Source organism: Trachypithecus francoisi, unplaced genomic scaffold, assembly GCF_009764315.1.
Source record: "Trachypithecus francoisi isolate TF-2019V2 unplaced genomic scaffold, Tfra_2.0 Lachesis_group15, whole genome shotgun sequence".
Taxonomy (NCBI): domain Eukaryota; kingdom Metazoa; phylum Chordata; class Mammalia; order Primates; family Cercopithecidae; genus Trachypithecus; species Trachypithecus francoisi.
Window position 1 is genome coordinate 50,878,814 of NW_022681460.1, and position 24,814 is coordinate 50,903,627.

The 24,814-nt window shown below is 43.2% G+C and overlaps 1 protein-coding gene and 2 pseudogenes across 2 annotated transcripts; 2 read left to right on the plus strand and 1 right to left on the minus strand.

The window, feature by feature from the left end:
* Nucleotides 1–232: 232 nt before the first annotated feature.
* LOC117097159 (non-histone chromosomal protein HMG-17-like) lies at nt 233–10,753 on the minus strand. 2 transcript variants are annotated; one of them, XM_033234747.1, is made up of 3 exons: nt 10,361–10,753; nt 2,594–3,049; nt 1,805–2,262 (listed from the first exon to the last, which is right to left on the minus strand). In XM_033234747.1, exon 2 carries the CDS (start codon nt 2,897–2,899, stop codon nt 2,627–2,629), a length of 273 nt encoding a protein of 90 aa, XP_033090638.1. In that variant the 5' UTR covers nt 2,900–3,049; nt 10,361–10,753; the 3' UTR covers nt 1,805–2,262; nt 2,594–2,626. The 2 variants fall into 2 exon arrangements, with proteins under 2 accessions (XP_033090639.1, XP_033090638.1); XM_033234748.1 differs by lacking the exons at nt 1,805–2,262; nt 10,361–10,753 and adding an exon at nt 233–1,097 and having other exon boundaries at nt 2,594–3,188.
* Nucleotides 10,754–15,708: 4,955 nt separating this feature from the next.
* Nucleotides 15,709–16,176, plus strand: LOC117098024 (annotated as a pseudogene).
* Nucleotides 16,177–17,739: 1,563 nt separating this feature from the next.
* LOC117098026 lies at nt 17,740–18,210 on the plus strand (annotated as a pseudogene).
* The last annotated feature ends 6,604 nt before the right edge of the window (nt 18,211–24,814 follow it).

The following is a 24,814-nucleotide window of genomic DNA, read 5'->3' on the forward strand; positions in this document are numbered from 1 at the left end:
AACACTGTGAAACCCCGTCTCTACTAAAAAATACAAAAAACTAGCCGGGCGAGGTGGCGGGCGCCTGTAGTCCCAGCTACTCGGGAGGTTGAGGCAGGAGAATGGTGTGAACCCAGGAGGCGGAGCTTGCAGTGAGCTGAGATCCGGCCACTGCACTCCAGCCCGGGCGACAGAGTGAGACTCCGTCTCAAAAAATAAAAAAATAAAAAAATAAAAAATAATTACTGCTGCTATAGGGATACATAGGTTTCAAGTTGTCTGGGCTTGGGGTGCACTTATCTATGAGCAATCAAAGCAACATCCAGATGTCAGGTCACCAGACATAGTCCTCAGAGGCCCCTATTAGTGTATCCGCCTTCACATAGGGTGAGATCTACCCACAGGTCATGGGGAAGGGAATCTCTTCTCCCCAAGGGTTATCTAATTCTGCCTGTGGGCACTGACTCATAACGCATCTGATATTCTAAGCTTAAGGACTGTCTTCACATTCTATTAAATTTCTCTATTTCAGAGCTGTGACTTAGCTCCAATGTAAAATCCATAGGAGAAAAAGAAACATTTAAGGAAAATGGTATTATCCTTTCTTAAAGATCATTGGTTCTCAACATTTTTTCCTTACATGCAGCTAACAGAACGACCATCTCTCATTATACTGCAGTGATTCTCCACCAAAGTCTGAGTGGGAATGGCAGAAGGGCAAGTCCCTTTCTGCTCTACCCAGGGAGGCTTATCAAAATGGGGGAAGGGTGAACTCTATAAAGCTCCCCAATTTCCAATATGTCCTCCTGGCTTGATAGCTTCCATATGTCCTTTCTTCATCTTTTCTCTGCACCAGAAGGCTAACAAGCACCACCAGACTCCCTGTGCCTACCCTTAGCTTCTAGTTGAATTCAGTCAAGGAAAAGTACCAGCAAGAGATCAGAGGGAGTGGGTGGAAAGTTAAAGGTATTTATTTCCTTGGCTCTCTGTGGGGGTACCACAGGCTGGATTCATCTCTTGACTAAAAGTCACTACTCCTGTCCAAGAGCGTTCCCTGCTAAGTCTCTGTCTCCAAGTTCTCTTCTGGTGATGGCATCTTCTCTTTATCCCTTTCAAACCTAGAAGGGTAACAGTATCCGTTGTTACTAGCCCCACAGAACTGCACAATTCCTTATGGTTTCCCTGCATCCTACATATATCTTTGTAAAGAGTCCCTTTATCAACTCAAATTACCTTCTCTTTTCTGCAAGGATCCTCACTAATACAATCTCCATCTCCCATCCCTCTCAGAGCACAAAACAAAACAAAAAACCTTACTCTGTAAAATCTAAATACTACAATCTAGGCTTTTGTTGAAGAAAAATACATAAATTACCTATATGAATAATATTTATCTATCTTTCAGAAACCACGGTTAAATATGTGGCTCAATATTTCTTGTATAATTAACTACATGATAGTTTTTCAAGTTAAATATTTTTAAAACTTAAAATATTTTATCCCAAGGAACTTATCTCTCTGTTTGCAAATAATGAGAATTCTCTAGTTTATAGCCTATAACCTATGCCATCATAGCTTGACTACGAGGAAGCTTGCAGAGAAATTTATACATAAGTCAGAGTAAAACATTAGCTTAGATTTTGCTCTACTTATTTCTCTTCCTTCAATATAGAATTTAATGTTCTATTTTCATTTTAATGGTCATATTAAACATGTCTTTAATTCCAACTGTTTTGAAGTTAGAAAGTCCATATGTCACACATAAATGCTTGTTATACTTCTTAATGATTATTCATTGTGTTCCCAGTTATATTGATGTGGAACATTTTTTTTTCCAAGCCAAACTGTATCCAGCTTTATTAAAGATACTTTCCATAAACAATCATGGTATTTCAGGCAGGACATGGGCAGACAATCATTAACAGTATACAACTTTCAAACTCCCTTCTTCAATGGATTACCAAAAATCAGAAAGCCACTATAAAAACCAATGAAGTCTTCATCTGACGCTCTGAACAGGGAAAGTTTAGAGTGAGGGTCGACATTTCACATTTAGCATGTTTTTGACAACTTTTCACAAGCCAACCCTGACTTTCAGAAAGTGAAATGAAAATGGCAGAATTTATCTGAAGATCCTCAATCTAGAAATGGAACCGCTGTCCCTTTTGACAGATGCCATCTCAGCAGCATCACTGGAAAGTCCAGATTGCCTGACACACTGGTAAGCAATGACTGGGGGTCAGGTCCCAACAGATGTCTGGGCTTAAGGGAGTTAAGTCTATGCTGAAAAATAGAAAGAGAGAAGAGGACATAAAAACGAATTTGTTTTTCCATACCACGAGGCTTTTGTGCCAAGAGGCCACGTGTGTCAAAGTCAGGGAATCCCTCCTCCTGGGAGCCAAGAGGAAGTCTCTCAAAACCAGAAGGGAAAGGTGTTTTCCCGACATCAATCCAGCTTCAGAGACATTCTGTTAGTGACATATGCCCCTTCCCCCAAAAACAACAATGAGGTGTTCTGTATGCTAACAACATAATTTAAAAAAAAAAAAAGTAAAACAAAATTCTGCATTTTTACAAAACTTGATAAAAATAGTATTTCAAACTGTACAGTCACCATAAGTACACAGTTATCAAAAATCCACACACTTCACTTGGCCTCTCCAAAACCTTCTGCTTTCTGTGCCTGGTCTGTTTTGGCATCTCCATTTTCTGCAGGGTTATTCCTCTCCTTGCCAGCATCAGCTTTTCCCTTCTTCCCTTTGGGTACCTTCTCTCCCTTCTTTGCAGGGGCCTTTTTAGGCTTGGGCTCTGGTTTTGGAGAAGCAGGTTTAGCAGACAGCCTCGCGGATCTTCTCTGTGGTTCGTCCTTCCCTTTGGCTTTATCTCCTTTAGCATCCCCTTCAACCTTTCTCTTGGGCATGCTGGCGGTGACAGTGGTGGGACACAGGCGCTGGATGCAGGATACAGTGCTGAGCAGGCTTGGTCGGTCCAGGAGTCATTCTAGCCTCTTCTTCTTCCAATATGGGACTTTTTTTTACACTTGAAAAAAGACTCAGCAATAAGGCTCTTCCTATAAGCAAACACTCTAGTCAAAAATTTTCTTTGAAAAAGAAGTCTAAATCGAAATGAAATAGGCATGTCAGTCAAACATTTGTACCCACACCTCTGATTAATTGAAGTTTTTGTTTCTTCATTAACCATCCATTTTTAATTTTTTAAAAGCACACTAACTTAAAAAGCTGTTTCTAGGCCACATGCAGTGGCTCACGCCTGTAATTCCAGCACTTTGGGAGGCTAAGCCAGGCGGATCATCTGAGGTCAGGAGTTCGAGACCAGTCGGGCCAACATGGTGAAACCCTGTCTCCACTAAAAATACAAAAATTAGCCGACCATGATGGTGGCTGCCTGTGAACCCAGCTACTCAGGAGGCTGAGGCAGGAGAATCGCTTGAACCTGGGAGGCGGAGTTTGCAGTGAACCGAGATTGCGCCACTGCACTCCACCCTGGGCGACAGAGTGAGACTCTGTCTCAAAAAAAAAAAAAAAAAAAAAAAGCTGTTTATAGTGTCCAAACAATATAAGCCTACTACTTTATGGTAGAAACCTAACCTGATGATCATGAAAACTTAATAAGAACTTTCACATTTCCCTTGTTACTTTTAAAAATCAGATACAAAAAGTCACCTATAAGAGCCTTCTTAATGAAAACATCAATAGTGTCAAACTGATGACTCTTTAACTGTAACACACTCATTTCCTGGAACATCCTCACCCTTGACACTGGGTGGGCATATGGTATATATTCCATAAATGCTTACTGAATTGAGAAAGGAAATTTACATACTTGTATTGAGAAGTGTTTTCAGAAAATGCAACCCTAAAAAACCCATCCTTTAAGTGATTTACATTGCATTTCTGATTACACTTTTTTTGTTTTTGTTTTTGTTTTGTTTTGAGATGCAGTTTCGCTCTTGTTGCCCAGGCTGGAGTGTAATGGCTCAATCTCGGCTCACCACAACCTCCAACTCCCAGGTTCAAGCGATCCTTCTGCCTCAGCCTCCCGAGTAGCTGGGATTACAGGTGTGCGCCATGATGCCCAGCTAATTTTGTATTTTCAGTAGAGACAGGGTTTCTCCATGTTGGTCAGGCTGTTCTGGAACTCCCGACCTCATATGATCCACCCACTTCGGCGTCCCAAAGTGCTGGGATTACAGGCATGAGGCACCGGGCTCGGCCTCTTCCACTTTTCTTATTTCAGCACTGCCGCTGAATTTCCATCCTCCCATCTGAGAGCATGTGTTCCTGTTTCTTTAGTTGCTTCATAGGGCCTTTACCATTCCTTCTCCTACTTGTAATAGAGCTAACAATTGAGGTAGTTTGGCCAGGCACAGTGGCTCATCCCTGTAATCCCAACACTCTGGGAAGCCAAGGAGGGCAGATCACTTGAGGTCAGGAGTTCGAGACCAGCCTGGCCAACATGGTGAAACCCCATCTCCACTAAAAATACAAAAATTGGCAGATGTGATGATGCGTGCCTGTAGTCCCAGCTACTCAGGAGGCTGACGCAGGAGAATTGCTTGAACCTGAGAGGCAGAGGATGTAGTGAGCCGAGATTGTGCCGAGCACTCCAGCCTGGGTGACAGAGCAAGACTTTGAGACTTCAGCTAAAAAAAAAAAAAAAAAAAACCCAAAAAACATTGAGCTAGTTAGAGATACAAACATCCAGAATCAGGATGTATCAGTCACACCATCTCCTCTTCACCATCTCGTACAGTACTCCCCTGAGAAGATACTTGCTTATATATATATTGTTTTTAAACTCTGATTTTGGCTTCACTGGCTTACTAACTTCATCTTCTGTGGATGATTTTCTTAAGATACTATGTATTTTTTAAAAAGTGTTTGTTGGCCAGGCCAGTGGCTCCCACCTGTAATCCCAGCATTTTGGGAGGCTGAGGCGGGTGGATCACGTGAGGTCGGGAGTTCGAGACCAGTCTGACCAACATGGAGAAACCCCATCTCTACTAAAAATACAAAATAAGCCAGGCATCATGGCGCATGCCTGTAATCCCAGCTACTCAGGAGGCTGAGGCAGGAGGATCGCTTGAACCCGGGAGGTGGAGGTTGTGGTGAGCTGAGATCACGCCATTGCACTTCAGCCTAGGCAAGAAGAGCAAAACTCCGTCTCAAAAAAAAAAAGTTTGTTGATTAACAGTTTGTTAAAATCATAAATGTAATGTAAGTCACTTAAAGGATGGATTTTTTTAGGGATGCATTTTCTGAAAACACTTCTTAATACGTGTATATAAATTTCCTTTCTCAATTCAGTAAGCATTTAGAGACCATCCTGGCCAACATGGTGAAACCCTGTCTCTATTAAAAATACAAAAAAAAATTAGCTCAGCATGCTGGCGTGTGCCTGTAGTCCCAGCTACTCGGGAGGCTGAGATGGGAGAATCGCTTGAACTGGGGAGGTGGAGTTTTCAGTGAGCCGAGCTCTCACCACTGCACTCCAACCTGGTAACAGAGTGAGACTCCATCTCAAAAAAAAAAAAAAAAAAAACTGGAAGATCGGCTGGGCACGGTGGCTCACACCTGTAATCCCAGCACTTTGGGAGGCTGAGGCAGATGGATTACCTGAGGTCAGAAGTTTAAGACCAGCCTAGCCAACATGGTGAAACCCCATCTCTACTAAAAGTAGAGAAATTAGCTGGGCGTGGTGGTGGGCACCTGTAGTCTTGGCTACTCAGGAGGCTGAGGCAGGAGAATTGCTTGAACCCAGGAGGCAGAGGTTGCAGTGAGCCAGGATTATGCCACTGCACTCCAGCCTGGGCAACATAGTGAGACTCTGTCTCATAAAAAAGAAAAAAAAAGTCAGAGACAAATATGTACCCTTTATAAACAGGCAAAAACTAAACAATATGTGATTAAATTATTGAGAACAGCAGGGGAATTATTATTACAAAATACAGATAGTGGTAAATACAGATAGTAATACAAACATGATTCACTGCAGCCTCAACCTCCTGGGCTCAAGCAATCCTCCCACCTCAGCCTTCCACGTAGCTGGGACTACAGGCGCATGCCACCACATCTGGCCAATTTTTTAATTTTTGGTAGAGACAGGTGTCAACATATTGCCAAGGCTGGTGTTGAACTCTTGGACTCAAGCGATCCTCCCACCTCCACCTTTCAAAGTGCTGGGATTACAGACACGAGCCACTGTGCCCGGCCTCATGCTGCACTTTCTAACTATGCTGGTGATAATAATAATGTTAGTAATGAGGATGATGATAAAAATGACTAGCATGTGCTCCATGTTCACAATATCCCACTCACAGGTCTACATGCTCTAGACTCACAGCAAGCCCTGTGCTGTTACCTAGTGTGCCTTACATTACCTAACTAGTAACTGGTGGAGTGGAGATTCTGACAAAGGAAGTCTCACTCCAGAGCACATGTTCTTAATCACAGCACTCTGTTCTTCTGGACACTCTTGTATTAATTTTCTGAGCCTGCAATAACAAACTACCACTGACTTAGTGGCTTTAAAACAACAGAAATTTATTCTGTCACAGTTACAGAGGCTAAAAATACAAAATCCAGCAGGGCCATGCTCTCTCCAGGGGCTGTAAGGGAAAATTCTTCCTCGCCTCTTCCAGCTGCTGGTAGGTTCTTTGGCATTTCTTTATTTTTTTTCCTTTGAGACGGAGTCTTTCACTGTTGCCCAGGCTGGAGTGCAATGGTGTAATCTCTGTTCACTGCAGCCTCCACTTCTCGGGTTCAAGTGATTCTCCTGCCTCAGCCTCCCAAGTAGCTGGGATTACAGGTGCCTGCCACCATGCCTGGTTAATTTTTTGTTGTTGTATTTTTAGTAGAGACGGGGTTTCACCATGTTGGCCAGGCTGGTCTCGAACTCCTGGCCTCAGGAGATCCGCCCGCCTCAGCCTCCCAAAGTGCAGGGATTACAGGCATGAGCCACTGCGCCCGGCCTGCCCTGCCATTTCTGCTTAGGCTGTGGCTGCATCATTTCAACCTCTGCCTCTGTCTCCACATGGCCTTCTGTGTGTGTCTAATCTCCGTGTGTCTCACCCTTGTCACTGGACTTGGGACTCCTCTGGATAACCTAAGACAAGTTACACTTCTCAAAAAACCTTAACTTGCCAGATGTGGTAGCTCATGCCTGTAATCCTAGCACTTTGGGAGGCCGAGGCAAGAGGATCGTTTGAGCTCAGGAGTTCGAGACCAGCCTGGGCAACACATGGAAACCCTGTCTCTACAAAAAAATACAACAGTTAGCCAGGCACCGTGGCTCACATCTATGGTCCCAGCTACTTGGGGGACTGGGACAAGAGGATCGCTTGAGCCTGGAGGGTGGAGATTACAATGAGTGGAGATTGTGCCACTGCACTCCAGCCTGGGTGACAAACTGAGTCCCTGTCTCAAAAAAAAAAAAAAAAAATCCTTAACGTAAACACCTTTTCTTGTCATAAGAGGTACTATCCACTCTTTTACCATATAAGTATATTTACATGTTCTGGGCATTCGGATGTGGACATATCTTTTGGGAACCACCATTCAACACATAAAACTATAAAAAATCAACTGACTTTTGGATATTCCATATAAACCCAGCAAACTGGCTGTATTTTCCTATCAGCGCCAATAAATGTCTGTTGATTCTTTTAAGTTTTCATTCTAGTCAATCACGTCATCTGTGAATTCGCTAAAACTGCTTTTTTTGTGTGTGGAGATTCTGTATTTTATTGTGCATGCTACCCTATTATCATAATTGTCATCACAAACAACAAAAGTTTAGTGAGTGTTTACTTGGTAAAAATCACCGTATTCGATAATATGGGGATCAAAAGGATGAAAAGGACATAGTCTTTGCCCTCTCAAAAGCATAATAATTGAGATATGGTTCATATACATGAAAAAAATCACTATTAAGCAAAAGGGAACAAGGTTGCAATTCCCTTTGCAGTGTGAGTCTTCACTTAAAAGAACTGCTTTTCAGTCAGGTGTGGTGGCTCATGCCTATAATCCCAGCACTTTGAGAGGCCAAGGCCGGCGGATCACCTGAGGTCAGGCGTTCGAGACCAGCCTGGCCAACATGGAGAAACCCCGTCTCTTCTAAAAATACCAAATTAGACAGGCATGGTGGCACATGCCTGTAATCCCAGCTACTTGGGAGGCTGAGGCAGTAGAATCACTTGAACCCGGGAGGCAGAGGTTGCGGTGAGCTGAGATTGGGCCATTGCATTCCAGCCTAGGTAATAAGAGCAAAAGTCTGTCTCAGAAAAAAAAAGAATTGCTTTTCTTCTGCCTCAATACATGAGCATGCTGCATTACTCCACATGGGCTATTTCGTCAGGACTCCCTACTCTCCCTCTCCTCTTTTTTTTCTCTCCCTTGTTTTGGACATGTCCAGTCTGTGGTCTGAACTCATATTATTAGAAGTCAATGGAAAAGGAAAAGCAAAGCAGGAGAAGCTTGCAGCAGAACAGCAGAGTGAGCAACAGCTATCATTATTCTCTCTACCTGGCAGGGCTTCTTGCCTCTTACATAAAACAGAGATTACTGAGGTTGCAAAAGACTCTGAAATCTTGCTAGGTGTAGTGGTCCATACCTATAATCTCAGCACTTTGGGAGACTGAGGCAGGGAGGAGCATTTGAGTGCAAGAGTTCAAAACCAGCCTGGGCAACATAGTGAGATCCCATCTGTATCAAAAAAATTTAAAAATTATATGGATGTGGTGGTGTGTACCTATAGTCCCAGCTACTCAGGAGGCTGCGTTGGGAGGATTGCTTGAGCCCAAGAGGTCGAGGCTGTAATGAGCTGTGATGGTCCAACTGTATTTTAGCCTAGGTGACAAAGTAAGACACCATCTCAAAAAAAAGAAGACTAAAAAACAAAAAAAAAATCTGAAATCTTTCCCAGAAGCTGATTGCCATGCTGAGAATTCTGCAGGAACATAAGACAAATAAATAACATTGATTTTTTTACCCATGAAAAGAGCAAAAGATTAAGAAAATTAATAAAAGAAAATGTGACCATAAAATTTGGATTAAGGAGATATTTTTAGCCTTTCAGTTGTTCTCAGACAATTTTGGAGTAGCTTTAATTTAGCTAATCCTTGGATGGATTACTACATAAAAAATTTTAAGTGGTTTACAGAATAGGGTGTCCAATACAATCTATTTTTGACAAAAAGAAATAGATAGGCACAAAAAGGAATGTCAGCTGTCAGCTGCTATCCCAAGTGCTATGATTTTAGTTTTTACGTTCTTCTTCTATAGTAACTGCATTTTCTATATTGAATATATATTACTTTAATAATTTTTAAAATACAACGTTTAGTCGAATTTAAAAATACGTCAACATATGGCCATTGTGCCCATGTCATGCACTGTATAGAAATTATATTAGGCCAGGTGCAGTGGCTCACACCTATAATCCCAGTACTTTGGGAGGTCGAAGTGGGCAGATCACCTGAGGTCAGAAGTTCGAGACCACCCCGGCCAACATGGTGAAACCCTGTCTCTACTAAAAATACAAAAGTTAGCCGGGTGTGGTGGCATAAGCTTATAATCCCAGCTACTCAGGAGGCCGAGGCAGGGGAATTGCTTGAACTCAGAAGCAAAGGTTACAGTGAGCCGAGATCGTGCCATTGCATTCCAGCCTGGGCAACAAGAGCGAGACTCCGTCTCAAAAAAAAAAGAAAGCATATTTACCACACAATGTCACACCTGTGAACCAGCAGGAGAGAGACCCAGAACTGGGGAGATGGAGGATAAGGTCAATCTCTGAAATAGAAAATAGTAGAATTCCTTTAAAATAACATCCATACAGAAAGATCATTGGCCAGTTCTTTTGGTGGGACCAAATTAGCTCCCAAGTTGTTTCTTGAATTATAGGAAGTTATATCTCAGGAAGACATGGACTGAAAAAGAGCTCAGACAAGGATTAGAAGAGGGGACACCTTGGCCACTCCCGTGCTTTCCTAAGCTTGCATTATTAGTTCTATTTCAACGACAGTTTCTTCCCAGTCACTTATCCAAGGATCAGGTGGATGTTTTCATTAAATTAGAAAGCATAACCCATGAATCCACTAAACTGGGCTCACATTAGCTACAAGTGGTCAAAATGCACTGAGGGGCTACAGGAGGGTGCCACCCACCCCCCTCTGAGTTGAGGGCTCTCCGACAGCACACCTGACACAGGCACCATGGCCCTCAGTTGTACTAGAAGGATCATATATCTAGTACAATTCACAGGGGTGAGTGACAGGAGTCAAAACAAACTTTGAATATTAGCAAAGCAGAATTTACATGTTTAGATAAAATAAATATAATTAGATATTTTAGTATCTTCTTACCGTGCTCCAAAGAAGTGTCAGGGGCCCCACGCTCACACCCCACTTTGGAGAATGCCGGTGAAGAGTAGGAACGGAGGCAAACATTTCAAAACTTCAGATAAACGTTTACATAATCCCATCAGCTACTCCATGGGGTAGATCAGGACAGTCTCACTGAAAATGAAGGTTCATAGAAGGAAAGAAAATTGCCACATTCCCATAATTAACCAGGGCACAGTTGAAATCCCAAATGTCCCTGCCTAACCCTCCATCCTGGGTCCCATCACACAGGAGGTCCCTGCCAGGTGGGTTGGCCCAGGCAGACTTTGCCTGTGAGGAAGCCCCGAACTGGGTAAACTGCAGGGCAGAAGGCAGGAGCAGACGGAAAGCAACAGGAAGGAGCAGTTGCTGGCTTGGGGAAATGAAGAGTTTGTGGAGATGAAGGGGAAGTCCGAGTTTCAGTTATCAGCGAGCCTGCAGGAGGAAGTGCCCAGCACACAACGAGAAACCAGTAGTCAGGTCAGGTATGCAGATATAGAAGTGGGAGTCATCTGGGTGGAGGTTAAAACCAAAGACATGTAAGAGAAACCTGGGCCGGGCACGGTGGCTCATGCCTGTAATCCCAGCATTTTGGGAGGCCGAGGCGGGCGGATTACCTGAGCTCAGGAGTTCGTGACCAGCCTGGGCAACACAGTGAAACTCCATCTCTACTAAAATACAAAAAATTAGCTGGGCATGACAGCATGCACCTGTAGTCCCAGCTACTTGGGAGGCTGAGGCAGGAGAATTGCTTGAACCAGGGAGACGGAGGTTGCAGTGAGCCGAGATCACGCCACTGCACCCCAGCCTGGGTGACAGAGCAAACTCCATCTCAAAAAAAAAAAAAAAAAACTAAAATTAGCTGGGCATGGTGGCACATGCCTGTAATCCCAGCTACTTGAGAGGCTGAGGCAGGAGAATTGCTTGAATCCGGGAGGCGGAGGTTGCAGCGAGCCGAGATCATGACACTGCACTCTAGTCTGGGCAACAGAACAAGACTGTCTCCAAAAAAAAAAAAAGAAACATGAAGAGAGAAGGGAGATGGAGGGAGCCAACAAAGACACATTTCTGTGTAACATGGAGTCACTCACAGTTGCAATAAATCCCCAAAACTAAAACTGGTCTCCAAAACTAAAATAATAGGTCACGCATGAGCACACACATAACATAACTCCAACAGAATTAGCCACAACAAATGCATAAATGTAATTATTCATTCAGCCTCCCCACACAAATCTTATCATTGCTGAATTTTTATCACATACCTAAAAAAATGAAATACTCAGTAGTGAAAGGTGATCAGTAGCAAAATGATTACCTATAACAGCACTAAATTAAACAAAATTCTAAAAAACAATAGCAGCAAATGAAACGCTGAATGATTAGTCATTTTAGGACCACATGCCTTTGCAGATTGAAATTTTTCACAACAGAAGGAGAGCCTGTTTTTTTTTCTCAACTAAACAGCAAAACCCATGGATTTTCTGCTTCTCCAGTGAGAGGGTGCTGACCTGGCAGCTGATCCAACAGATCTGAACTGAGGGAGCCATTTACCCACTGCAGAAGGATGTGTTGGCTTTCTTAGGTTATGTGACCACTCCTAATCAGAGACACCAGACAAATTCAGAGTTTTAGAAGACACGGAGTTTTGGCTTTAAATTTGCGGAGCCTTTAAGGAGATTCTGGAGGGTCATCCTAGCGGACTCGGGATGTTCCGAATTTTTTGGAACTTACCTTTGTTTATTATCCCAACTCTCAATTGGAGTCACAGCAAATATGAATTGAAGGCACCCAACTCTTTTCCTATTGTGATGCCTGAAATGCCACTATTTTAGAGTTTCCTTTTGGTTCTGGAGACTTGCTTGTTGAAACGTTGCACCTTAATTACATATTACTGTTCATCTGAACTTAGTGAGAGGAAGATCTGGTGGAAAGAATTCCTATGGGACTTCAACATTAGGCAGCCACCCAAAAGTGGTAAACGAAAGAGAGATGGCAAGATGAATCCTGAAGGGAAAGCTAAGAGAGCCTCATAGCAAACTTTCCTACTTACAGTTTTCCTTGAGTCTGGATAATCACTCTAGCTAATGGATTCACCTCTAGCTTATACCTGTTCCAAACTATCACTTCTTAGTAGATCAGATAGACTTCTTGGTAAAGACTCAAATGGGGAGAGGTGCTGACAGGGCTGGAGAAGGCAGTAGTTCTTGCAGCAGAGCTGAAAATAATGCAGTCTCACTAAGCCAGGGGAGACCTCAGACAGCCAACAACACTTGTATCTGTGTTGGCTTCTGTGGCTTCCTTTTAAATGAAATGAATGGATTAGTCCTTCTCCTTTCTGTCTCTCTTCCTGATTCTGAGCATCTAATGAAGAAATGAACATGGCTAGGAACTGACTGGCTTTGTGCTAAATCCTGAGGTCCCTAAGGGATCTTTGAGGCACAGAACCCACCTCCACCAATGGTGGCTTTTGAGAGGTTTGATTCAGTTACCAGGTATTTAGGAGAATCTCACTAAAACCAGGAATTCTGTGTCATATTATACACTGTTGTAAGTGCTCTGTAATTTGCTGGAAATTGTGTCAGCACTGAAAGTTAATTGCCAGATGTTTGGATAGTAAATACAGATACTGCTGAATAACACAAATATGTGCTTTCCCAAATAAGTTTGATTTGCTGAAATGCATGCGCCAGTCTCTAAATAACCTAGAAAACTAGATGATGTATGGTAAAATTTAACAACCAATGAAAGGAGACATAATAAGTAAGTACTCTTGAAGATTCATAATCAAAATTCCTTTTGTTATCTAGTCAAACAAGAAGAAATCCTAGATTCTGGTTGCTACTTTCAAAGGTTTATTATGAACTCACAGGAGGCTACTTGCTACTGTGGAAAGGACATCAGCTTGGTGTTTAATCAGATACCAAATGCCTGCTCTGTGACATACTGACTGTGTGACTTTGGGCAAGTTATTTAACTTTTCTGAACATCAGTTTTCATCTATAGAATGGGTTGTTGAGAAGACTGATAGAAAATGTAGTTGAGGTACCTAACAGTGACCTCACCTAGTGGGTACTTGCTACAGACTGAATGTTGGTGTCCACCTCCCAAATTCATATCTTGAAGCTCTAATCTCCAATGTAGTGGTATTTGGAAATAAGGCCTTTGGACGATAATTAAATTATGAAGGTGGAGCCCACATGAATGGAATTAGTGACCTTATAAGAAGAGATCCGAGATTTATGTTTTCTCTCTGCCAGGTGAGGACACAGCAAAAAGGCAGCTGTCCGCACAATAAGCCAAGAACTGAATCTGTCCACACCTTAATCCTGAACTTCCCAGCCTCTAGAACTGTAAGAAATAAATTTCTGTTGTTTAACACCCAGTCTATGATATGTTTGTGATAGTAGTCTGAACTAAGACAGTACTGTATAATAATAGTGCAATAGGACAATATTTTTTGAAGTCTTAACTGATTTTTTTCCCAAGGATTCTCTTACCATTTGACTTTTGGTCCCAATCAGTCAAGCAGATCATTATATAAGGAGTATGAGGGCAGAAGGCAGAGAAAAAAGGTATAACTCCTCAGCTTTTGAATTTCAAAGGTCGAGGCTTTGAAGAAAGGGAATGAACAGATAAGAGATTTGGGTGGTTATAGGATAAATAAGGAAGAGTTACCCTTCACCTCAGACCAAAAAGATTCCCTGAGGTAGGGGGAGGAGCCTACCATTGAATGCTGGAGTTGTGCGGGACTGAGAAAAGAAAAGGGAGTGCAGAAAGTCTGTGTAAGGAGCAGTTAGGTCCCCTGGACACTCTCACTGCCTCCCATGCCAGGCTAGGCAACCTCTACTCCCAAACTCTGGCAAAAGTGAAAGGTCTATTAATCTCTGCAGGGTTGGGACATGAAAGGTTTAAGCATGGCAGGTACAGGTACACAAAGGTAGGGGTAACAGACTATAAGGAAATGAGGATTTAATGAAAGTTGGAGTTCCTCAAGGATCTAGAACTAGAAATACCATTTGACCCAGCCATCCCATTACTGGGTATATACCCAAAGGATTATAAATCATGCTGCTATAAAGACACACGCACACATATGTTTATTGTGGCACTATTCACAATAGCAAAGACTTGGAACCAACCCAAATGTCCATCAGTGACAGACTGGATTAAGAAAATGTGGCACATATACACCATGGAATACTATGCAGCCATAAAAAAGGCTGAGTTCGTGTCCTTTGTAGGGACATGGATGCGGCTGGAAACCACCATTCTCAGCAAACTATCGCAAGAACAGAAAACCAAACACCACATGTTCTCACTCATAGGTGGGAACTGAACAATGAGAACACTTGGACACAGGAAGGGGAACATCACACACCAGGGCCTGTTGTGGGATGGGGGGAGGGGGGAGGGATAGCATTAGGAGATATACCTAATGTAAATGACGAGTTAATGGGTGCAGCACACCAACATGGCTCATGTATACATATGTAACAAACCTGCACGTGGTGCACATGTACCCTAGAACTTAAAGTATAATTTTAAAAAAGAAAAAGAAAAAGAAAGTGGGAGTTTCGAATGAGTCTTCTACCCCTCTTTCCCCTCTGGCAATCGAAACATTGACAGCCAGACATATACTCCCAGGGAGAAAATGAGAGGGTACCTTTCTGTGGAAACTGACCAAGTCAAGAAAAACACCTACAGATACTGACATTTGGGATTTCTCAAAAAAAAAAAAAAAAAGTTCGTTTACTGGCTTCTCTCTCTACAGTGAATTCCACCAGTCAATGAGTTCTTTCTTCCCCTCTCTGACAAACACCTAGAACTTCTGATCAGCTTTTTGAGTACTTGTGTCTTGGCTGTCCAAGAATTATCAGACATTTGAAGAGGACCACTAACAGGAAGAAAAAGAGCAAAACAAAGAAATAGAATTAAAGGATCTTAGAGAAAACAGGTAACACAGTATGTATTTATTAATTTTTAAAAAACACTGGCTAGCTGTGGTGGCTCACACTCATAATTCTAGCACTTTGGGAGGCCAAGGTGAAAGGATTGCTTGAGCTCAGGAGTTCAAGACTGGCCTGGGCAACATAGTGAGACTCCATCTCTACAAAAATTAAAAAAAAAAAAAAAATTCCACCAGTCATGATGACGCATACCTGTAGTCCCAGCTACTTGGGAGGCTGAGGTGGGAGGATTGCTTGAGCCCAGGGGGTTGAGGCTACAGTGAGCTGTGATTATGCCACTGTACTCCAACCTAAGTAACAAGGCAAGATGCTGTCTCAAAAATATATAAAAATTTCAGATTAGGGGCATGAGGCTGACACATGGTAGATGCTGTGCTGTTCGAGTTTCTACACATGGAGATGGTAGCAGAGCTGTGGGATCACAAACCCAGAGCTATGGGACAGAAGATAAGCCTGTTGATCCTGGAGAGCATGGATTTCTGTGTGAGCCAGGTTCTAGGCAAGAGACTGCCCCTGGAGATGCTCATCTCAGGGAGGAGCTGGGTGTCCTCAAATTCATATGCAAAAATCTGTGGGCGGCTGTGTTCCAACAGATGGACAGCCTGTGTACCAATCACCAAGGGACCTACTTTTTTCAGGACAACAGCTTCCACTCCTCATCCCAATGATCTTGGGCCTGCAGTATCTGGAGGAAGCACCCAAGTTCCTGGATTCACTTGTGGCCTCCTGCATGGCACCCTCAGTACCCTGGGCATACAGAGTTTGGTCACTCTCTCCGTGGCAACCCTGACCACCTGTAAGTTTCCACTGATAATCTGGAAATCCTGAGGGCCCCAGTTCCCCACCCCCACTGAGCCTCACAGCTGCTTCTGGCCCTCGACCCCTCTGGAGACAGAAGATCCCTTTGCCCAGGGACCCTGGGCCTGCTGCTTTTGGGGGTGGTCTTGGGGCTGATACTGGGGATCCCAGCCTCTAGGGGTCACATGTATTCAGGAAGTGAGTATCAAAGAGAGGTGGGAGCACCATGGGAAGCAAAGAGATACCAACTAGAGTTGGGACTGGAGTGGAGAATTCTCACATTGGGCACAATACCCTGCATGGCAGATGCTCACTAAAGGTTCTACATATGGGAAAAATTTCAAAACATTATTATACATATCCTCAGAGAAACAAGAAATATAATTCATCCATAAAACAAGAACACAATGCTATGGAAAAAGAACACTCTGAAAACAATAAATAGCTCCAGGAAATTTAAAATATGATTGCCAAATTGAAAAGACATTAATTAACAAATTAGAAAATAGGCATGGCGAGGTGCCTCACGCCTGTAATCCCAGCATTTTGGGAGGCCATGGCGGGTGGATCAGCTGATATCAGGAGTTCGAGACCAGCCTGGCCAACATGGTGAAACCCCATCTCTACTAAAACTACAAAAATTAGCCGGGCATGGTGGTGGGCACCTGTAATCCCAGCTACTCGGGCGGCTGAGGCAGAAGAATCACTTGAACTGAGAAGGCAGAGGTTGCAATGAGCCAGGATGGCGCCACTGCACTCCATCCTGGGTGACAGAGTGAGATTCCATCGAGGGGGGGAGAGAGAGAGAGAGAGAGAGAGAGAGAGAGAGGAGAGAGAGAGAGAGAGAGAGAGAGAAAATAAAGTTTAACCCATTTTCCAGGAATAATGAGAAATATGAAAAAAGATAAGAAAATTAGAGGGTTAGAGGGTTAATCAAAGAGGTCTACAATCCAACTAATAGAAATCCAGAAAAGGGAAGAAACTAAAGGGAAGAATTTATTAAAGGAATAACAATGTTTATCAGAATTAAAACAGTTCACAAATTAGCCAGGTGCAGTGGTGCACATCTGTAGTCCCAGCTACTTGGTAGGTTGAGGCAGGGATTGCTGGAACCTGGGAGTCTGAGATTACAGCGAGCAATGATTATACCACTGCACTCCAGTCTGGGCAACAGAACCCTGTCTCTAAATAAAAATAGCCGGGTGTAGTGGCTCACACCTGTAATCCCAGCACTTTGAGAAGCCAAGGCAGGTGGATCACAAGGTCAAGAGATCGAGACCAGCCTGGCCAACATGGTGAAACCCCGTCCCTACTAAAAATACAAAAATCACCCACGTGTGGTAGTGGGTGCCTGTAGTCCCAGCTACTCAGGAGGCTGACGCAGGAGAATCACTTGAACCCGACAGGCAGAGGTTGCAGTGACCCGAGATTGCGCCACTGCACTCCAGCCTGGCAACAGAGCGAGACTATGTCACAAAAAAAGAAAAAAAAAGAAAGAAAGAAAATAATAAAATAAAATAGTTTACAATTGATGCACTCATGGCAAGGTATAAAAACCTTTCGATTGATCTTTCCCTGCCGCCGTCAAGTTGCGCGGAGTCGGAGGCTTGGGTGCCTTCAAGATTCAGCTTCACCCGTAACCCAACGCCATGGCCGAGGAAGGCATTGCTGCTGGAGGGGTAATGGACGTTAATACTGCTTTACAAGAGGTGCTGAAGACCGCCCTCATTCACGAAGGCCTAGCTCGTGGAATTCGCAAAGCTGCCAAAGCCTTAGACAAGGGCCAAGCCCATCTTTGTGTGCTTGCGTCCAACTGTAATGAGCCTCTGTATGTCAAGTTGGTGGAGGCCCTTTGTGCTGAACACCAAATCAACCTAATTAAGGTTCATGACAACAAGAAGCTAAAGGAATGGGAAGGGCTCTGTAAAACTGACAGAGGGGAAACCCCATACAGTTGTTGGTTGCAGTTGTGTAGTAGTTAAGGACTATGGCAAGGAGTCTCAGGCCAAGGATGTCATCAAAGAGTACTTCAAATGCAAGAAATGAAGAAATAAATCTTTGGCTCACACATCCAAAAAAAAAAAAAACCTTTCGATCATTAAGGTTAACTAGAAGCAGTTAACCGTCAAACAAAAATGTGGGAATAAATTATTTGTGGCCACATCAAAATAAAGGGCTACTTTCCCTAAAATATAAAGAGCTCCTATAAACAATAAGAGAAAGATTAACAACCTAATAGAAAAATTGGCAAAACTTTACATAAAAGGAATTTTAAATGGTTCTTAAAATATGAAAAGGTGACCAGCTGTACTCATAATGAGAGAAATACAAATTAAATCTCACAGACCCCTTTTTCACTTGTAAGATTAACAAATATAAAAATATATAATGTCTGGGCCGGGCGTGGTGGCTCACGCCTGTAATCCCAGCACTCTGGGAGGCTGAGGCGGGTGGATCACAAGGTCAGTAGATGGAGACCATCCTGGCTAACATGGTAAAATCCTGTCTCTGCTAAAAAAAAATACAAAAAACTAGCCGGGCGTGGTAGCAGGTGCCTGTAGTCCCAGCTACTCAGAAGGCTGAGGCAGGAGAATGGCGTGAACCCGAGAGGCAGAGCTTGTAGTGAGTGCAGATCGCGCCACCGCACTTCAGCCTGGGTGACAAAGCAAGACGCTGTCTCAAATATATATATATATATATATATATATATATATACACACACACACACATATACACACACACATATATGTATACACACACACATATACACACACATGGATAAAGATTAAAAACAACCCATATAGTAGAAGACAAATTAGATACATTATAGTATATCTATAAACTGGCATAATGTACAAGAACAAAAAAAAGAATAAGGTTTATGTACTTAGTTTGTGAACTAAAATGGAAAACATTTTAGTTTAAAAAACAAGGCTGGTCGCAGTGGCTCAAACCTATAATCCCAGCACTTTGGGAGGCCAAGGTGGGTGGATCACCTGAGGTCGGGAGTTCAAGACCAGCCTGATCAACATGAAGAAACCCCATCTCTACTAAAAATACAAAATTAGAAGGGTGTGGTGGCACATGCCTGTAATCCCAGCTACTGGGGAGGCTGAGGCAGGAGAATCACTTGAACCTGGGAGGCAGAGGTTGCAGTGAGCTGAGATCACGCCACTGAACTCCAGCCCGGACGACAGTGCAAGACTCCATCTCAAAAAAATAAATAAATAAATAATAACAAAATAAAGGCCGGGCGCGGTGGCTCAAGCCTGTAATCCCAGCACTTTGGGAGGCCGAGACGGGCGGATCACGAGGTCAGGAGATCGAGACCATCCTGGCTAACACGGTGAAACCCCGTCTCTACTAAAAATACAAAAACTAGCCGGGCGAGGTGGCGGGCGCCTGTAGTCCCAGCTACTCGGGAGGCTGAGGCAGGAGAATGGCGTAAACCTGGGAGACGGAGCTTGCAGTGAGCTGAGATCCGGCCACTGCACTCCAGTCCGGGCGACAGAGCGAGACTCCGCCTCAAAAAAAAAAAAAAAAAAAAAAAAAAAACAAAATAAAATAACAAAAAGCTGCTAGTCACAAAGGAAATAAAATGCATGAAACACTTACAAATTAGCTAAATGAGTAATATGCAAATTAAATAAGAAAAACTATAAAACATCAAGGAACACTGAAGAAAATATAAGTGAAGAGAAATGCCGTGCTCACACCAGCATACTGCATGGCTATTTTTGTTGCATTGTTACTGTCATTTCACCACCGCCCCAACATCCTGGCTACTGATTTCCCTTCTCTAGGTTCCCCACCATGTGCAGGCTTGTAGCAACTGTCACTCCAAGCATCCTCCAGGCAAGGAGTAGATGAGCTACCCAAAGGAGGACCATTGAATTCTTTTTCCGAATCTGAAATTCAAGCAAAATACCTGAAAGCTGAAAAGCTGGAGGAGCTAAGAATGTAAGTGGAGTTGAGTTCAGCTGCTTCAAGTCCAACAGCTGCTTCAATTTTCCCATTCCCACATCTAGTTCTTCAGCTTTTCTTCACATCTCTGAGCTACTCCAAATCCTTTCAGAAAATCCTTTCTTTCAACTTTTCCTTTAAGTCAGCTGTCTTAGTTTAGGCTGCTATAACGAGTAACCATAGACTGGGTGGCTTAAACAACAGAAATTCATTTCTCACAATTCTTGAGGCTGGGAGCCCCAGGTCAAGGTGCCTGGCAGATTCCTTGCCTGATGAGAACACTAATCACCTCTCAAAGGCCCCGCCTCCTCATGCCATCATATTGGGGATTTAGGATTCAACATATGAATGAATTTGAGGGAAACACAAACATTCAGTCCATAGCATCAGCCAAAATCTCTTTCTGATTTTTTCAACTAAAGAACCGTGACCAAATGAAATAGAAAAACACGGTATTATAAAGATGTCAATTATCTCTAAATTAATCTATAATTCAATGCAATAAAAATAAAAATCATAGCAGAAATGGAAGAAAATGGTGTTAAAATTCATCTTGCAAAGTAGTACTCAACTTGGTTACACATTTAGAATCATCTGGGGAGCTATTAAAACTCTGTTCCCATACTGTACCCCTAGCAATTAAACTGGGACTTCTGGGAGTGGGGTGAGGTTATCAGCATTTATTAACATTCCCTGAGTGATTCCAATGTGCAGCCAAGGTTGAGAACTACTGCGCTGGAAGAACAAACATGTGAAAACAATAGGGAATTTTAGGAAGGAAAGAAAAATGAACAGATTTGTCCTATCAGCCACTGAAAGAGATGATAAAGCTACAGTAAGTAAAGCAGTGTAGTACTAGCACAAGAAATGACAGACAAATCAATATAACAAAATATATAGTTCAAAAAATGGTCAGGCACAGTGGCTGTAATCCCAGCACTTTGGGAGGCTGAGACGGGCAGATCACCTGAGGTCAGGAGTTCGAGACCAGCCTGGCCAACTTGGTAAAACCCCATCTCTACTGAAAATACAAAAATTAGCTGGGCATGGTGGTGGGTCGCCTGTAATCCCAGCTACTCAGGAGACTGAGGCAGGAGAATCACTTGAACCTGGGAGGCAGAGGTTGCAGTGAGCCGAGATCACACCATTGCACTCCAGCCTGGGTGATAAGAGTGAAACTCTGTCTCAAAAAACAAAAACAAACAAACAAAAAATTTCAAATCAGTGGAGAAAATATGGACCAAGTAAATAATGTTGTGAAAACTAGCTAAATATTTGGAAAAATAAAGCCATTAAGATAAATTCTGGATGAATCAAATGTTAAAATAAGAAAATTAAAACTACAAAAGAGTGTTGCTTTTGCCTGTATGGCATATATTCATCCTTCTTTTGGTAATAGTACCCCAGTTTTCCTTGGGAAACCACTTATTTGCAATTTTCAATTCATTTAATTAAAGATTGAGATAAAAAGATGAAAAGATATTAACCCTTATTAGAAACTAAAGAACACAATAAAAACAATGAGATATCAGTTGTCGCCCATCTTGCTGGCAAAAAAAAAAAAATTAATTAATAATACCTGCCCTTGTTGGGGTAGCGTTGTGTGTGAGGATTAGAAACCCTCAAAGTAGGTGGGGAGCAGTGGCCCACGCCTGTAATCCCAACCCTTTGGAAGCTGAGGCAGGCAGATTGCATAAGGTCAGGAGTTCAAGACCAGCCTGGCCAATATGGTGAAACCTTGTCTCTACTGAAAATACAAAAAAATAATTAACCAGGCATGGTGGCATGTACCTGTAGTCCCAGCTACTCAAGAGGCTGAGACATGAGGATTGATTGAGCCAGGTAGGTGGAGATTTCAGTGAGCTGAGATCCCACCACCGCACTTCAGCTTGCGTGACAGAGCAAGACTCTGTCTCGAAAGAAAGAAAGAAAGAAAGAAAGAAAGAAAGAAGGAAGGAAGAAGGAAGGAAGGAAGGAAGGAAGGAAGGAAGGAAGGAAGGAAGGAAGGAAGGAAGGAAGAAACCCTCAAAGTATAAATAGCAATAAATATTGTAAATGTATATCCTTCAATCCAGCAATTCAACTTTTAGTAACATAATACAAGCTGACCATAAGCCACAATCACAAAGATGTACAGGCAGGATCTTATTCATCATAGATTTGTTTTCACAGTAAAAAGCTAAAAACAAGCTAAACATCTCTCAAGAAGATAAAATATACCTGTATATGTGTTGACATTAAAGATTTCCATGGCTCTTTACACTCATTAGGGTGGCTATTATTTTAAAAAAGTAAGTGTTGGTGAGGATGTGGAAAACTGGAACCCCTGTGTACTGTTAGTGGGAATGTAAATGGTGCAGTTTCTATGGAAAACAGTATGGCAGTTCCCTAAAAAATTAAACACTGTGCCGGGCGCGGTGGCTCACGCCTGTAATCCCAGGCCAAGGATTTGGGAGGCTGAGGTGGGCGGATCATGAGGTCAGGAGTTCGAGACCAGCCTAGCCAACATGGTGAAACCCCGTCTCTATTAAAAATACAAAAATTAGCTGGGCATGGTGGCAGGCGCCTGTAATCCCAACTACTTAGGAAACTGAGTCCACATCTGGGTATAGACCCAAAACTCACAGGAGGGACTAGAACAGATATTTGTATACCCATGTTAACAGCAGCATTATTTACAATAGCCAAAAAATGGACGCAACCCAAGTCCACATCAATGGATGACTAGATAAACAAATATGGCATATACACACAATGGAATGTCATTCAGCCTTAGGAAGGATATTGGCCAGGCACAGTGGCTCACGCCTGTAATCCCAGCACTCTGGGAGGCCAAAGTAGGCAGATCACCTGAGGTCAGGAGTTCAAGATCAGCCTGGCCACGGTGAAACCCCGTCTCTACCAAAAATACAAAAAATCAGCTAGGTGTGGTGGTGCGCACCTGTAATCTCAGCTACTCGTGAGGCTGAGGCAGGAGAATCCCTTGAACCTGGGAGGTGGAGGTTGCAGTGAGTCGAGATCGCACCATTGTACTCCTACCTGGGCAACGAGAACGAAACTCCATCTCATAAAAAAAGGAAGGATATTCTGACACATGCTGCAATGTGAATGAGCCCCGAGGACATCATGCTAAGGAAATAAGTCAGTCACAAAAAGGACAAATATGATTCTACTTATATGAGATACCATAGTAGTCAAATTCACAGAGACAGAAAGTAGAGTGGTGTTTGCCAGGGACCAGGGCAATGGGGGCTGGGTGTGCAATGAGGAGGGAGCATTAGTGTTTAGTGGGTACAGTTTCAGCCTTGTAAGATAAAAAGTTCTAGAGATGAATGACGGTGATGATGGCAGACCAATGTAAATGCCACAGAACTGTACACTTAAAAATACAAGATGGGGCAGGGCATAGTGGCTCATGCCTGTAATCCCAGCACTTTGGGAGGCTGAGATGGGCAGACCACTTGAGGCCAGGAGTTCGAGATCGGCCTGGCCAACATGGCGAAACTCTGTCTCTACTAACAATATAAACATTAGCCAGGCGTGGTGGCACGCACCTGTAATCCCAGCTACTCAGGAGGCTGAGGCAGGAGAATCACTTGAACCTTGGAAGTGAAGGTTGTGGTGAGCCGAAATTGAACCATTGCACTCCAGTCTGGGCAACAAGAGCAAAACTCTGTCTTAAAAAAAAAAAAAAAAAAGGCCGTATGTGGTTCACGCCTGTAATCCCAGCAGTTTGGGAGGCTGAGGCGGGTGGATCACTTCAGGTCAGGAGTTCGAGAGCAGCCTGACCAACATGGTGAAACCCCATCTTTACTAAAAATATAAAAATTAGCGGGGAGTGGTGGCTCATGCCTGTAATCCCAGCTATTAGGGAGGCTGAGGCAGGAGAATCACTTGAACCCAGGAGGCAGAGGATGTGGTGAGCCGAGATCGTTCCATAGCACTCCAGACTGGGCAACAAGAGTAAAATTGCTTCTAAAAAAAAGGGCAGGGGGGCGCTGAGCGCGGTGGCTCACGCCTGTAATCTCAGCACTTTGGGAGGCCAAGGTGGGTGAATCACGGGGTCAGGATTCGAGACGAGCCTGGCCAACATGGTGAAACCCCGTCTCTACTAAAAATACAAAAATTAGCCAGGCACAGTGGCAGGCGCCTGTAATCCCAGCTACTGGGGAGGCTGAGACAGGTGAATCAGTTGAAACTGGGAGGCAGAGTTTGCAGTGAGCCAAGATTGCATCACTGCACTCTAACCTGGGTGACAGAGCAAGACTCTATCTCAAAAAAAAAAAAAAATACAAGATAGGGCCAAGCACGGTGGCTCACACCTGTAATTCCAGCACTTTGGGAGGCTGAGGTGGGCAAATCACTTGAGGCCAGGAGTTTGAGACCAGCCTGGTCAACATGATGAAACTCTTGTCTCTACTAAAAATACAAAAATTAGCCAGACATGGCGGCATGTGCCTGTAATCCCAGCTACTCAGGAGGCTGAGGCAGGAGAATCACTTGAACCCAGGAGGCGGAGGTTACAGTGAGCCGAGATCACACTACTGCACTCCAGCCTGGGTGACGGAGTGAGATTTCATCTCAAAAAGAAAACGAAGTTGGTAAATTTTACGTTACGTATATTTTACACCACAATAAAAACTTTTCTGTGAAAAGCAGCTTTATTTATGTATTTTCATTTCAATATTTCTCTTTATCATTGTTG

Excerpts from the sequence above, each read along its gene's own strand:
- LOC117097159 (XM_033234748.1), bottom strand. The coding sequence starts at position 2,899 with ATGCCCAAGAGAAAGGTTGAAGGGGATGCTAAAGGAGATAAAGCCAAA.